The sequence below is a fragment of the Leuresthes tenuis genome, unplaced genomic scaffold, assembly GCF_036924035.1.
Source record: "Leuresthes tenuis unplaced genomic scaffold, fLeuTen1.0.hap1 SCAF_13, whole genome shotgun sequence".
Taxonomy (NCBI): domain Eukaryota; kingdom Metazoa; phylum Chordata; class Actinopteri; order Atheriniformes; family Atherinopsidae; genus Leuresthes; species Leuresthes tenuis.
In genome coordinates, this window is record NW_027325367.1 from 33,775,457 (window position 1) to 33,788,562 (window position 13,106).

The following is a 13,106-nucleotide window of genomic DNA, read 5'->3' on the forward strand; positions in this document are numbered from 1 at the left end:
GCACCTATCCAGCGTAGCAGCACCGCTCCGACAGGCAGCCAGACCGTAGTAGTCAGCCCGATGAGGAACTTCCTGGTCAGACAGGGCTTTTCTCAAGAAACACAGTTTGTCCGATTTCTCTCCGTTAATCTATTACGAGATTCATCCACTACGTCTCGTCGTTATTTTCAGCGTTGTGTCGCAGTGCTCAACATAGAAGGGATACATTATCGTTCATCATCAAAGTTAGCTAGCGAGTGTAGCTAACGTGAACGTCAGGGCTGTGCTGTACTCTGACCATGTCCGCTTCAACTGGATGCTCCCCACCGGGCCACAGCTCAGGCCTCGGCCCTGCCATGTCTATGTTTCGATGGCTGGAGGTGCTCGAGAAAGAGTTTGATAAGGCCTTTGTGGACGTGGATCTCCTGCTCGGAGAAATAGACCCAGATCAAGTGGATATAACATATGAGGGTCGGCAGAAAATGACCAGCTTGAGCTCCTGTTTTGCCCAACTCTGTCACAAAACTCAGACGGTTTTCCAGCTCAACCACAAACTAGAGGTTTGTATGTCTTCTAGAGTCACATTACTGCTGAGTAAGTCTGAAACGTAGCAGGAGAGGGTAACATTGTTCAGCTGTGATATATTTATTTATAGAGAGAATAGAAAATACTTCATTCTCCCCTTGTGGGGGGAATTCTAAACGTAGAGACCTTTTCCTTTTTGAAACTTTTTTTTCAGTATTGAAGACGCTAACATGATTAGATAAAAGCTTCTTTAGAAGTTAAACCTTGGGTTTTTATTGTAAATGACACATTCTGTTGTTAAATGTATCATTTTTAAAATAATAATTGTGTTTTTTTATATTAATGTGATGTTCATTGTACATGACACTTCTGTTGTGTTGCGCTCTACGCTCCACAAAGCCAAAAAAGTGAACCCAACACCCAGAGAACGTTATCCCTGCAGTGGTAGCCCCTGTCCAAGCCCATGAGAGACGTTCAAAATGACAGTGACTCTACAATCTATAGGGCTCTACACTTTAGAAAATAAAACATTCTTGACCCCTTGTTGCAAAAAAATCTTGCAAAGGTAGTGAACACTTTGGCAAAACACTGTAATCATGTCAGTAATGAACATTTGCTTGGCTGCAAGTGACGCACAGCGCTTATAAGATGGATGGTTCCCACTCCTGTTGTGAGTATTCTGTTGTGTGTGAAGGCCAGTGCAGTTCTGACCTGAAACACCTACCTGTTGTGTCTTTTGTGTCATCCATGATAGGCCCAGCTGGTTGATCTGCGCTCTGAGTTGACGGAGGCTAAAGCTGAGCGGGCAGTTGTGGAACGGGAGGTCCATGACCTGCTCCTGCAGCTTCATGCTCTTCAGTTGCAGCTTCGTGTCAAGCAAGGCCAAGCTGAGGACTCTGACACCATCAAAGATAGACTGGTAAGTGTGAGCAAAAGAGACCAGTCTATGTTTCTACACATTTCTACACATCAGAAACACTTTTAAACATTTTCCCTTCTATGACAGAGGGAGCAGACTTAGGGAAATATTTATATGATTGAAACAGGAAGGCTTCCCAGAGAGTCCATTGCCCAGCTGAGGGAGTTAAACGCTCATGTGGGGGATGGCAGGAAAACCTGGAGAGGTTGTGATTGTGAGGAATATCCTGTCCAGTCTGACCCTGATTGGTGTTTTGTTGTTGGACTTCTATACTAGTCATGGCTTGTTTATAACAAGCACCCTCTTTGAGCATGGAAGCGTCCATTAGTGCGTCTGGCACCAGGACAGCCCAGGTCGCAGATTTTCTATTGATTTAAAAAAAAAAGAAAAAAAGAAAATGTTTTATTGGATCTCCAACCATATGTCTTGGACATTAGGTTGAAGAAGCGGACTGAGCTTTCAACTGTTCACTGATGGCGAGTTAGAGCAGGTGCAAAGGACGATGCTTCAACTCTTATCTCAGAGGAGCCTCTCAAACATACTGATAGAGGCAAGACACATTGGGTTTGAATGGGCTGCGTTCCAGACCTGTCTTGCTGGGGTGGCTATACAGATTTGCAGTCGTGAGGTGGTTGTTGGTGCTTGTCATGGCATTAACCCATTGAACTCTGTGGTGGACACCTGAGGGGAAGAGAGCCTTTAGGCTGAAGAAAGAATCCTTCCTTAGACACCAATTCTTCTCATAACCTTTATGAACAGAATTTCTTGGTGCAGCCAAAGGGCAAGTCAGTTTAGGATTGTTTCTTTGCTTTGTCTAGATGATGTTTTGTGTTTGCAGGTGGGATGAGGATTTATGTTTCTGTGTTTAGCAGACTCTTTTATCCAAAGCGACTTACAAATGAAGATATAACAGCTATATAAAAAGCTAACAATAAGCTCCATAGAAGGAACCCAGGAGTCCGACTCTGTCAGAGGGGACAGAGTAGAGATAGGGTGCAGGCATAGAAGGAAGTGCAGAAAGATAAAGTGCAGAGATAGAGGGGGTAGGGAAGTACAAGGTAAGTGCTGGGATAGGAGATGCTCTCTTAGAGCTGGGTTTTCAGGAGCTTCTTGAAGATAGACAGGGACGCCCCTGTTCTGGTAGCGCTCGGTAGGTCATTCCACCATCGTGGGACGACACATGAACAGAGTTTGGATTGTCTTAGGCGTGGTGTAGGAGCTGCTAGACGACAATCCTGGGACCAACGGAGGGACCCAGTTGGGACAGAAGCCTTTGCAGGAGCATTCAAGTAGATGGAGCCGTTCCATTAAGCTCTTTGTAGCTAACATCAGGGACTTGAACTACACCTCCAATTCTGAGGTCATGGTCATCAGTTGGGTAGATTGCCCTGTAGGGTTGTAAAAAAAATAGTCAGATGCCTTCTAGATGCCTTCCAGAAGAGTTTCAGACATGTCCTAATGGGAGTTGGCCTCCGGACACACACAGGACTTGCTGGAGGAATTGAATCTATTGACTGGCTTGTAAATACCTCAGTGTCTGGGAGAGCAGGAGGAAATGGCTGGGGAGAGGAAGGTCTGGGGATTTCTGCTTAAACTGTTACACCAGTGAACTGGTCCTAGATAAGTGTCAGAAATTGAATGGATGGATAGATGCCACACTCCATATGTCCACATTCAGTTTAATTCATTTCAGTTAACCACAATCCACCATCTGTTGTTAACCAGCTCTGTGATCCTCCTGCTTTACTGTTAGCGCTCTGTCTGCAGTCTCTGTCTGCCCGGATAGTCTTAAAGCTGAGCAGAGAGCTGTTAGAGCTGTTCCTGCAGCCAGGTCCAGGATTCCACCATCTGTTGTTAACCAGCTCTGTGATCCTCCTCCTTTACTGTTAGCGCTCTGTCTGCAGTCTCTGTCTGCCCGGATAGTCTTAAAGCTGAGCAGAGAGCTGTTCAACAGCCCAACCCACTGATGGAGAACTCTGAAGATTTCTACCACACCTTCCTCTCTGCTACACTACGTTTGTCAGCTGATTTCTACGTTTGTCAGCTGATTTAGCTATTTATCAAACAATTGCATATCTTTGATAATAAATAACACAGCAGCAATATAATTTAACTTCTGGGATTGACAAAGTATTATTGATTTTAATTTAATTACATTATGGTTTAATTTGTACCACCTGAAAATATCAGCCATATAAACCAGTGGAGTGTACGTGGCTCATTTCTTCAGTGCACTCAGTGTGTCTTGGGGCACAGTCTGTTTGTTCTATGTAACAATTTTTCATTGCATTCAACAATGATGTTAAGTTGGATTTTAAAACTGATGTTGCTACTTTTATCAGTTGGCTTCAGGAGGATGGTTGAGGTGAGAAGGACTCGGTGTATTCATGTTTAATATTAGAGAGGACAAGACAGAATCAGTCATCTTCTGCATTACCCTGCAAGTGTTATTCTGGCCTTTTCTCTGGTTTCAGGGTTTGGAAGACAGCTCTGATTACATAACAAGTAAACTTTGATTTAAGATCTCAGTTGACTTCTGTGATTTAGAACCAAAGATAACCAAAAATAAATCTTTGATCTCAGAATTTGATGAATTTTAGCTCAGTCTGATAATTATTCTTCATTAATGACCACTTAAATATTACTTATTGACCACTTAAAGGGGTTTTCGATACTGGTACCAATACCTTCACTTCAATACCGGTTCCTGAACAATACTTTTTTTGATACCAATTTTATAATATCAGTTCTAACAAAAAGGAAATGACATCACACATAACAGCACAAATCTTCAGTCTTATTTTTCAGCTCAGTATTTTTCCAAACCAGGCAGTTTTCTTACAGAAAAAATGAACAACAAATAATTTCCAGAGCAAAACAGTTGCAAACAGGTGACAGGTTGGTGTCTAACACTATCCCACATACTGAGGATACTTTTCACTGAGCAGTTTTCCTTCAGAAACATCATCATGTCTGCTTTCTGCTCGTATTAAGCTGCAGTAACATTTTACTGCCGGATTTCGCTGAACGTTACCTGTTATAATCCCACACACTGCTCCGTCCTCGGTGCTCTTAGATGAAGCCGAGTCCAGTGGTGGAGACTTTTAATTATGCCGCTCGGCTCTGTGGCGTCCACAGGCTGACCTGAATGCTGAGAGGAGGATGGCTGCGGTCCGACTCCAGTCAAACAGGGAGCAACTTTCTGCTCTTAAATTGATTTTGTGCAGGTCAAATAATTCATTAAATTAGTCGTGTTGCTGGCCTTAGCAGAGAGGACTTTTTGGCACATGTTGCATCAATCTGGAGCCACGGAAATGGAGCCACGCTTTAGACCTCGGTGGCGTTGTTTAACCGGTTCGACGACACGCACAAAATTACAGTTCGAACCTCTGATGATTTTCCCCAAATGATTCTGCCCCCAGAATCATTTGTCCTTCTCCATGGCCTCACAGAATTCCTCCCACATCCGAGGTTTAGCTTCGGCAACCACCAATGCTGCAGCCCTTTTAGCCACTTGGTACCTGTCAGCTGCTTCAGGTAACCCCCAGGACAACCAAGCCCGACAGGTCTCCTTCTTCAGCTTGACGACTGCCATGGTGTAAAACTACATGCTAGCTACAGTTTGAGTTGGTGTAGGCTGCTGGTGCTCCTATTCCTGCCTTCCCATGCTTCCTGTGCTTTTACTTACTGTTTTTTTCATACTGATGTCTATAATTACTTTAATCCATGACTTCTTTCTGTTCTTCTTCTGCTTCTTTTCCCCTAAAGCCTACACCAATATTGGAAGAGATGGTAAGTTTTTTTTTTTTTTTTTGAGTATGTTTAGCAGAAAAAAGAGTTATCAAAAAACCTTTGAATGAGCATTGCTGCAGAAGTAACAAATGACTGCTGCTTTAAGTTTCTCTGCTCCCTTGTGGCAAGAACAGTAAAGTTGGCGATGTAGTCGTTCTGTTGACAATGAGTAGCCCAACCGAAACTTGCAGGCGCTGTTCGAAAAAAAAAAAAAAAAAAAGCATTTACGCCACGTATTTGTGCGTTACAGAGAGGTTTTTAAGTTAAAACCATCGGTGTAACAGGCACTGTTTGGGGGAAAAAAAGGATTTATGCCACGTATTAGTGCTTTACTGATAATTAATTTCTGAATCAAGAGTAGGTTTCTTAAGTAAAGGTTTAATTACAGCAACCTTAAAAGTCAGAGGTACATATCCTGTCAACAAAGACCGATTGATCAAATCCAATATGGAAGTATTGATTAAGGGGAAAACCTCCTAGAACAGTCTGGTTGGAATTGGGTCTAAAATACAAGTTGATGGTTTAGAAGAGACTATTGCTGTTGTTAGCTCAGAGAGATCAACTGGGCAGAAGCTGTCTAAATACAATTCAGGTTCGAAAGATACTTCTAAAGCTGCTCTACTTGATGATACATCAGATATGATAGTGGGAAGGATTCCATTAATCTTCTCTCTGATAGAAACCATTTTATTGATAAAGAATCTCATGAAATCATCACTGCTGAGAGTTAAAGGAATACATGGCTCAACAGAGCTCGGACTCTTTGTCAGCCTGGCAACAGTGCTGAAAAAAAACCTGGGATTATTCTTATTCTCTTCTATCAATGATGAATAATAAGCAATATATACTATCGGAATATATACATTTGTAAATGAAGTAAATTCCCCTTTACATACACCTCAGCCAAGAAACTGGAAACCTGAGAACTGGTTTCTCTGGAATAGTGATTTCTAACCTTAATGTTTGTACAGTGCTTTGCAGTCACTACTTTTCTAAGACACAAAAAAATGATGTAATGTATTAGATGTAGGGGTGTGACGATACACTCAGCTCACAAGAACAAGATGAGATTTTAAGAAAACTACCATGACAAAATATATGACGGCACCAACAGACTTTTATTTAAACGAGCTGCACATGCATTTTGAAATGTTTTATTCTAACTCTTTACATGCAGGATGTAAGCAGGAGCTTTTAATAAATGTCTTCTTCCACAAATTGAAGCTAAATTGCCACGGTGTATTATTTTCATACAATGCTTGCATATCGTCCCTGTCTTATCAGTCACTCTACTGCCATTTATCATTTCTGCCGAGTAACCAACATGCTGCCAAACAAACGATTTGAAAGTGGCAGGAGCATCTTCAATGGTAATACTGGCATTTTCCGACGTCATTCTGGCTGCTTGCTGCTTCCCCTTCTGCTCCTCCTCTTCTTCTTTTCTTTCTCCTTCTTTAGGTTCTGGCAGGCGAGACGTAGCAAAGGCGGATTACTGCCCCCACAGGTCACAAATAGAAGTTTGGATAGCTCACAAATCTCTTTTTTTAATGCGACAAGAAATATCGTTGAGTTTAATCTCGCAAGATCTCGTCACACCCCTAATTAAATATAAACTAAATGTGTTAGTCCGATCAAAATTGTATAAAAATCTTACTTGGACAAGCTGGACTAACACCCTCAGATAATGTGTTTGGTGGTTGAATCACTTGTGCATGTAACACTCAGCTAGGCTTAGATTGTCCTAGGTGCTCTGTTAGGTTCCATCCTTTTTGCATCTATTAGTAAAAACAGTAAAGTGTATATTAATGCAGCTGCTCTCATTCACACATTTTTCTGTTACTTTCATCAGAAACTGGGACTGAAAATCAGCCCATTAAGACTACGTGTCAGCTTATTTCAAGTATTCCCAGACTGTCGCTCTGCTCTAATAAAATCCTGATTTTATAAGCACAGCCTCATCTGACAGAATCGGCGTTCCTGGAACTTAAAAACAACGTCTGTGCAGTGAATTCTGTACTCGCATGTACCGTGATCTCCCACAGAAAAGGTTACAAGCAGCAGAATGTCTCGAAGGTTTCTCACACAGTCCACAGTATTGCTGTGTTACAGTGCTTCTCTAGAGAGAGAAAAGTTTAATGTAGTATTTAACTTGGGAAACTGAACCCAGCACGTGGAAACAGCAGCTAGCTCTCTTTTAAATACATATAAGCAGTGTTTTGCTGTCCATCTTGTGGTATTCGCTCAGTAGTGATGTGTTCTCTGCTGCTCACGCTGCTTTCACAGAAGTGTAAAGAATTAGGCTGCCGTCACTCCACTTGAAAATCTATCATGTGGCCTTTTTAATGACGTGCACTTTTTAAAATTTAGAAATTCTATAGTTTTAATATGATATAGATGAATGGTTTGCATAAATTAATTGAGACCAGATGTGTCCATGAGGAAAGGCATGTTGGCTATATGCCATTTTAATCTTTGGGAATCTTTTAATGGAAGATTAATTACAGTTTATTTTTAGATCTCATAGTATTTTAGACCTCTCCCAACAAGCCTGATGTGGATATCTAACAGATGAATATAATGCCACACTCGAAAGCTAAAGAGTTAAAGATGTATTTCTCAGGTTTAAAGGGAAACCAAACTAACTGGAAATGGATAGCTATTGGCATTTGTGTAGGAAAAAACCCTGAAATGAATGCAAATGCTGCTTTTTGTGTGTTAGATGTGTGTTAAATGTGTGTAGACATTCAAACACACTAACAAGAACTCTTCAGTTCTAATGTCGTCCCTTGGAAACAAACTAGTCTGATGAACTCAAAGACATTACAGCACAGAAAACCTGGAAGATATGAATGCACAGAAATGGAATATGGCAGTACAGAATCTCATATCTCCAGGATATGTGTCCATGTTCTGTTGGTACTGAAGACGGCTGAATGAAATCAAGCAAAGCTGTCATGTCCAAACTACGTTTACACTAAGCTGATCAGTCTTTCAGCTGCAGCACTTTGTATCTTTTGAGACGCCCCTTCTCTTCCTTCCTGTGCTGTTTGAGTTGATAACACGAGCTGTGCTTGTACTAGGAACAGGAGCTTGAAGCCAGTAAGAAGGAGAAATTTTCCGAAGCAAGGCTCGAGACAGAAGTCCGACTTTATAAGAAAGAAAACGAGGCCCTTCGCAGACACATGGCGGTGCTGCAGGCGGAAGTGTATGGCGCCAGACTGGCTGCCAAATACTTGGACAAGGAACTGGCTGGCAGGTAAGAAGGTACTGCTCACCGCAGCTCTGGGTTTTATTTCTACAGAGCAAATTCACAAAAACAGTCATGTCATAGCATTTAACGATACACTTTCAATTTGATTATCGTTATTACCAAATTCATTAGCATTAGAATGAATCCAGTTCATATGATGTCAGGGTATGTTGTCTGGGAAACGAACATGCTCCTCATCTCATTAGACTGGTACTATATGTTGTGTTTCTGAATGGTCATTAATCAGGTACAGACATAGTCAATGCACTCAGTGCACTCACAAATATTCTAAGTGCATGTGGTTGGTCCCAGAGGCGCCTGGTGGACCCTCACAGACGATGATGTCATACAGGTCAAACTTAATGACTCCCTGATAGTTCCTGGTTGATGGGGCTACGTTCCTTGAAGTTGCAAATGATTTATTGAAGATAAAAATGTAAAATTTGAAATTCAGATTTTACACACTGCAGGTCTTTTATACCCTGTATCTTTACACTAACCCTTATTTAGGCATGAACACAGCAGAATACACGAGTAAAGATAAGATGGATAAACAGCAGCCGTGCATGCGTTTGATTTGCTTCTGTTGCAGTTTTTGTGTGAGAACCAGAATCAGAAATACTTTCTTGGAGGTGTTGGACTCCAGTATATGCTCCAGCAGCATTCCCGATTCTCCTGCTGTGTTCTCATTAGCGATCCTAGCCCTTCCATTTTATTTGCTAGCGATCTTGGTTTAAACTTCCTTGTCCTCCGTCTTGCTGCTGCCTGACATCCCCTGCGTCTCCTCCTCTAATTCTCTGGGATGTGGGGTCCTTTTTCAGGATTTAGTTGGCATTTGGAAAACTGAATTAGCTCCACCCATTTATAAACAACTCTGGTGTTGCCACGGTAACTCATAACAGATATTCAAAAGTGTCAGAAAGACAAAAAGAATCAACTCAGTGCATAAAAATCTCTCAGAAATCTTTAATTTGTGGGGAAAAAGGTTAACAGGAAACATTTTTACTGTAACCTGCTGCCACTAAAGGTGCAGGACATTCCAGAATGGTTTCCATCATTCGTAGCTCATCGTTAGCATAATGGTATGTAATCTAATTTAAACTTGGAACAAATAAAACTTATTGGTTGATAAATCTCTACAGTCTGAAGTTGGTGTGCCTGATAGTTCACCATCATAGATCCTTTCATGGAATATGTCAGATACAGCGATTACCATGTTGAGCAGCTCATAAAAATGTATTTTTTTAGTTATGTAATGGCCTAATTTGAATGGACAGAAAAGTGTTTTGTTATTCTTTGCAGGGTACAGCAGATTCAGTTGCTTGGTCGGGACATGAAAGGGCCGGCCCACGACAAGCTGTGGAATCAACTGGAGGCAGAGATTCACCTTCACCGCCATAAGACAGTCATCCGAGCATGTAGAGGGCGCAGTGACCCCAAAAAACCTCTTCCTTCTCCTGTGGGACATGTGAGTATCAAAGCAGTAAGCAGATTAAACCATTTATCTCTTTTTGCATCCAAAGCAGATTTTTTAAATGTGATTACAGGACCCTGACATGCTGAAGAAAACCCAGGGAGTGGGCCCAATCAGAAAGGTAGTGCTGGTCAAAGAGGATCACGAAGGCCTGGGAATCTCTATCACAGTAAGACGTTTTCTTTCTCTTCCTGGAAATGGATACGTCAGCATCTTGAAGTTGAATCTAAGGTCATTTTATATCAGGAGCTGACCATGTTTGGTTTACTTTGATGGAAATTCTAACATTTTTCAACCTTCCTCTGATATATGGAGCTGTAGTATTTAGGGCTGCACAGTGGTGTGGTGGTGAGCACTGTCGCCTCGGCAACAAGCGTCCTGCTTCCTATTCTTTCTGTGTACAGCTTGCATGTTCTCTCCATGCATGCAATGGTAGCTGGGATAAGCTCTGTGCCCCTGAAAAGGTTAAAAGCAGTGTGAGTGTTACAATCATTCACAGCAACGGCTTTCTTTACATCCACAACAATTGTAACCTGATTAAGACCATTAACAAAAACATTTTCTAATCACTTTAACCTGAATAACATCAAATTTGGGCTAAACGTTAATCAAATGAAACCTTGCAGAGTATTCCTCTTTTAGTCAGTGTGATGTGTGGCTGATGTTTTCACTGCATCTTGCGACACATGCTGCTGCTTTATGTTCCTGGCTCAGCAGAGTCCAGTTCAGAGCAGGCAGTCTGAGGAAAAGTTCTGGATTTTCTGGAGATGTTTATGTAATGAAAACTCAGGCTGCCAGTGGTGTAGGGAGAAGTAATGTGGGAGCGAGTCATTAATCACACTATGATCTGTAACATGTCAACTGATTTTAGGTCCCTGGTTCGCGCAGGAAGTCCGATTTCACTGCAGGGTGTAAGACCTTCATTTTGCCCAAAGCTCCTTTCAGACAGGCACTGCTTCCTGAACAACTGAACAGGTTTAAAAAGCTCGCTGGTGCTTTCATGAGAACTCTTTTAACGAGCACTACTCTGAACTGCTGCAGCGCACTCTAGTGGTGGCTCTTAGGTGGTTTATGGGGTACTTTTCAGAAAACTCGGACACATCATGTTATGAAATGAATAAATGACGGCTCCATTGTTGGAAGTCATCCCTCTGCCGTGCCTTAGCTCTTAGCTTTGTTTCTGCAGTATTCACCCTTTTCACCCTGCAGTGCTTTGGGTTGAGCTGTGGTGACCGCCTCTCTTCTTCGTTAGCCTCATCAAACTAATGATTATTACATCACATAGTCAATTATCATTGTCCACCACTGGTATGTTTTAGACAACCACAGCACTTGATTGGCTGGCATGACTTATTACAGTTATATGTAACTTTGTTACATATTTGTGTTGTTATTGCTGCAGGCAGGAATGGCCTTCTGATAAATTAATTATATTTGTGTTGAACACCTCTAAGCATGAGCCAACGTCTTCTGTACGATGAAGCTCATGCTGTGCCTTTTAAGTGGTGTTCTCTGTCTCCCTCAGGGTGGGAAGGAGCATGGTGTTCCTATCCTGATTTCAGAGATCCATCCAAGTCAGCCTGCAGACAGGTGTGGAGGTCTGCATGTGGGAGATGCCATCCTTGCTGTCAACAGTATCAATTTGCGAGATGCCAAACACAAGGAGGCTGTCACCATTCTCTCCCAGCAGGTAACACGTGTGTGCATACATATGGCCATTGCACGACTTTGTCCCCATCTGAAATGCTTATTGTGGGTGTATGTGTCAGCGAGGACAGATTGAGTTTGAGGTGGTGTATGTGGCTCCAGAAGTGGACAGTGATGACGAGAATGTGGAGTATGAGGATGACAGTGGCCATCGGTACAGACTCTACCTGGATGAACTGGATGACAACGGCAGCACTGCACCGAGCAACAGCTCAGCATCACTGCAGGGTAAGCGAGTACATCACTGTACTACTGACATGTAGGCTGTAGTCCAAAGAAGCTTTTTAAGGCCATGCAGATAAATACCTGCATATATTCAATATTTTAGAACACACCGAGAGGAACAACATTGGGAATAAGGACATGACAACAACATTTTTCTAAATGTCCTGGAGGCTTTTCCAAGGACCATGTGTGGTTGAAGTTAAATACCTTCAGTTTGAGGAAAAGCAGCTTTTTACAGGCATTGAGGGGTGGACAGTAGGCCATGATACATTCAAAATATTTTTTCTTCCTGTTATTACAGCATATTAGCATATTTAATTACTTAATAATCACCTCATTTACTCTGCTGTTCTTGAATCATTAAAAAAAAAAGATGATACATTTAATTAAATTTAGTTCAGTTATATTTAGATAGTGTAGGGCTCCGTACGGCTGGGTAAGGCTGGGTAGGGCTGGGTAGGGCTCCGTACGGCTGGGTAAGGCTGGGTAGGGCTGCATACGGCTAGGTAAGGCTGGGTAGGACTGCGTACGGCTGGGTAAGGCTGGGTAGGGCTGCATACGGCTAGGTAAGGCTGGGTAGGACTGCGTACGGCTGGGTAAGGCTGGGTAGGACTGCGTACGGCTGGGTAAGGCTGGGTAGGACTGCGTACGGCTGGGTAGGACTGCGTACGGCTGGGTAGGACTGCGTACGGCTGGGTAGGACTGCGTACGGCTGGGTAGGACTGCGTACGGCTGGGTAGGGCTGCGTACGGCTGGGTAAGGCTGGGTAGGACTGCGTACGGCTGCGTACGGCTGGGTACGGCTGCGTACGGCTGGGTAGGACTGCGTACGGCTGGGTAAGGCTGGGTACGGCTGCGTACGGCTGGGTAGGACTGCGTACGGCTGGGTAAGGCTGCGTACGGCTGGGCAAGGCTGGGTACGGCTGGGCAAGGCTGCGTACGGCTGGGTAAGGCTGCGTACGGCTGGGCAAGGCTGCGTACGGCTGGGTAAGGCTGCGTACGGCTGCGTACGGCTGGGCAAGGCTGGGTACGGCTGGGCAAGGCTGCGTACGGCTGGGTAAGGCTGGGTAGGACTGCGTACGGCTGGGTAGGACTGCGTACGGCTGGGTAGGGCTGCGTACGGCTGGGCAAGGCTGGGTACGGCTGGGTAAGGCTGGGTAGGGGTGCGTAAGGGTGCGTAAGGCTGCGTACGGCTGGGCAAGGCTGCGTACGGCTGGGCAAGGCTGCGTACGGCTG

At 43.4% G+C, this 13,106-nt stretch overlaps 1 protein-coding gene across 2 annotated transcripts in view; it reads left to right on the forward strand.

Annotated features, from left to right (window-relative positions):
- Positions 1-13,106, forward strand: part of gopc (golgi-associated PDZ and coiled-coil motif containing) — a 16,835-nt gene continuing 3,729 nt past the window's right edge. The window contains exons 1-8 of one of the 2 annotated variants that reach the window (XM_072362854.1): positions 1-539; positions 1,259-1,423; positions 5,192-5,215; positions 8,296-8,471; positions 9,768-9,933; positions 10,013-10,108; positions 11,465-11,629; positions 11,709-11,874. In XM_072362854.1, coding sequence (XP_072218955.1) covers positions 279-539; positions 1,259-1,423; positions 5,192-5,215; positions 8,296-8,471; positions 9,768-9,933; positions 10,013-10,108; positions 11,465-11,629; positions 11,709-11,874 — 1,219 coding nt within the window. In that variant the 5' untranslated portion in view covers positions 1-278. The remainder of the gene's footprint in view (positions 540-1,258; positions 1,424-5,191; positions 5,216-8,295; positions 8,472-9,767; positions 9,934-10,012; positions 10,109-11,464; positions 11,630-11,708; positions 11,875-13,106) is intronic. The other variant, XM_072362855.1, reaches the window with a different exon arrangement.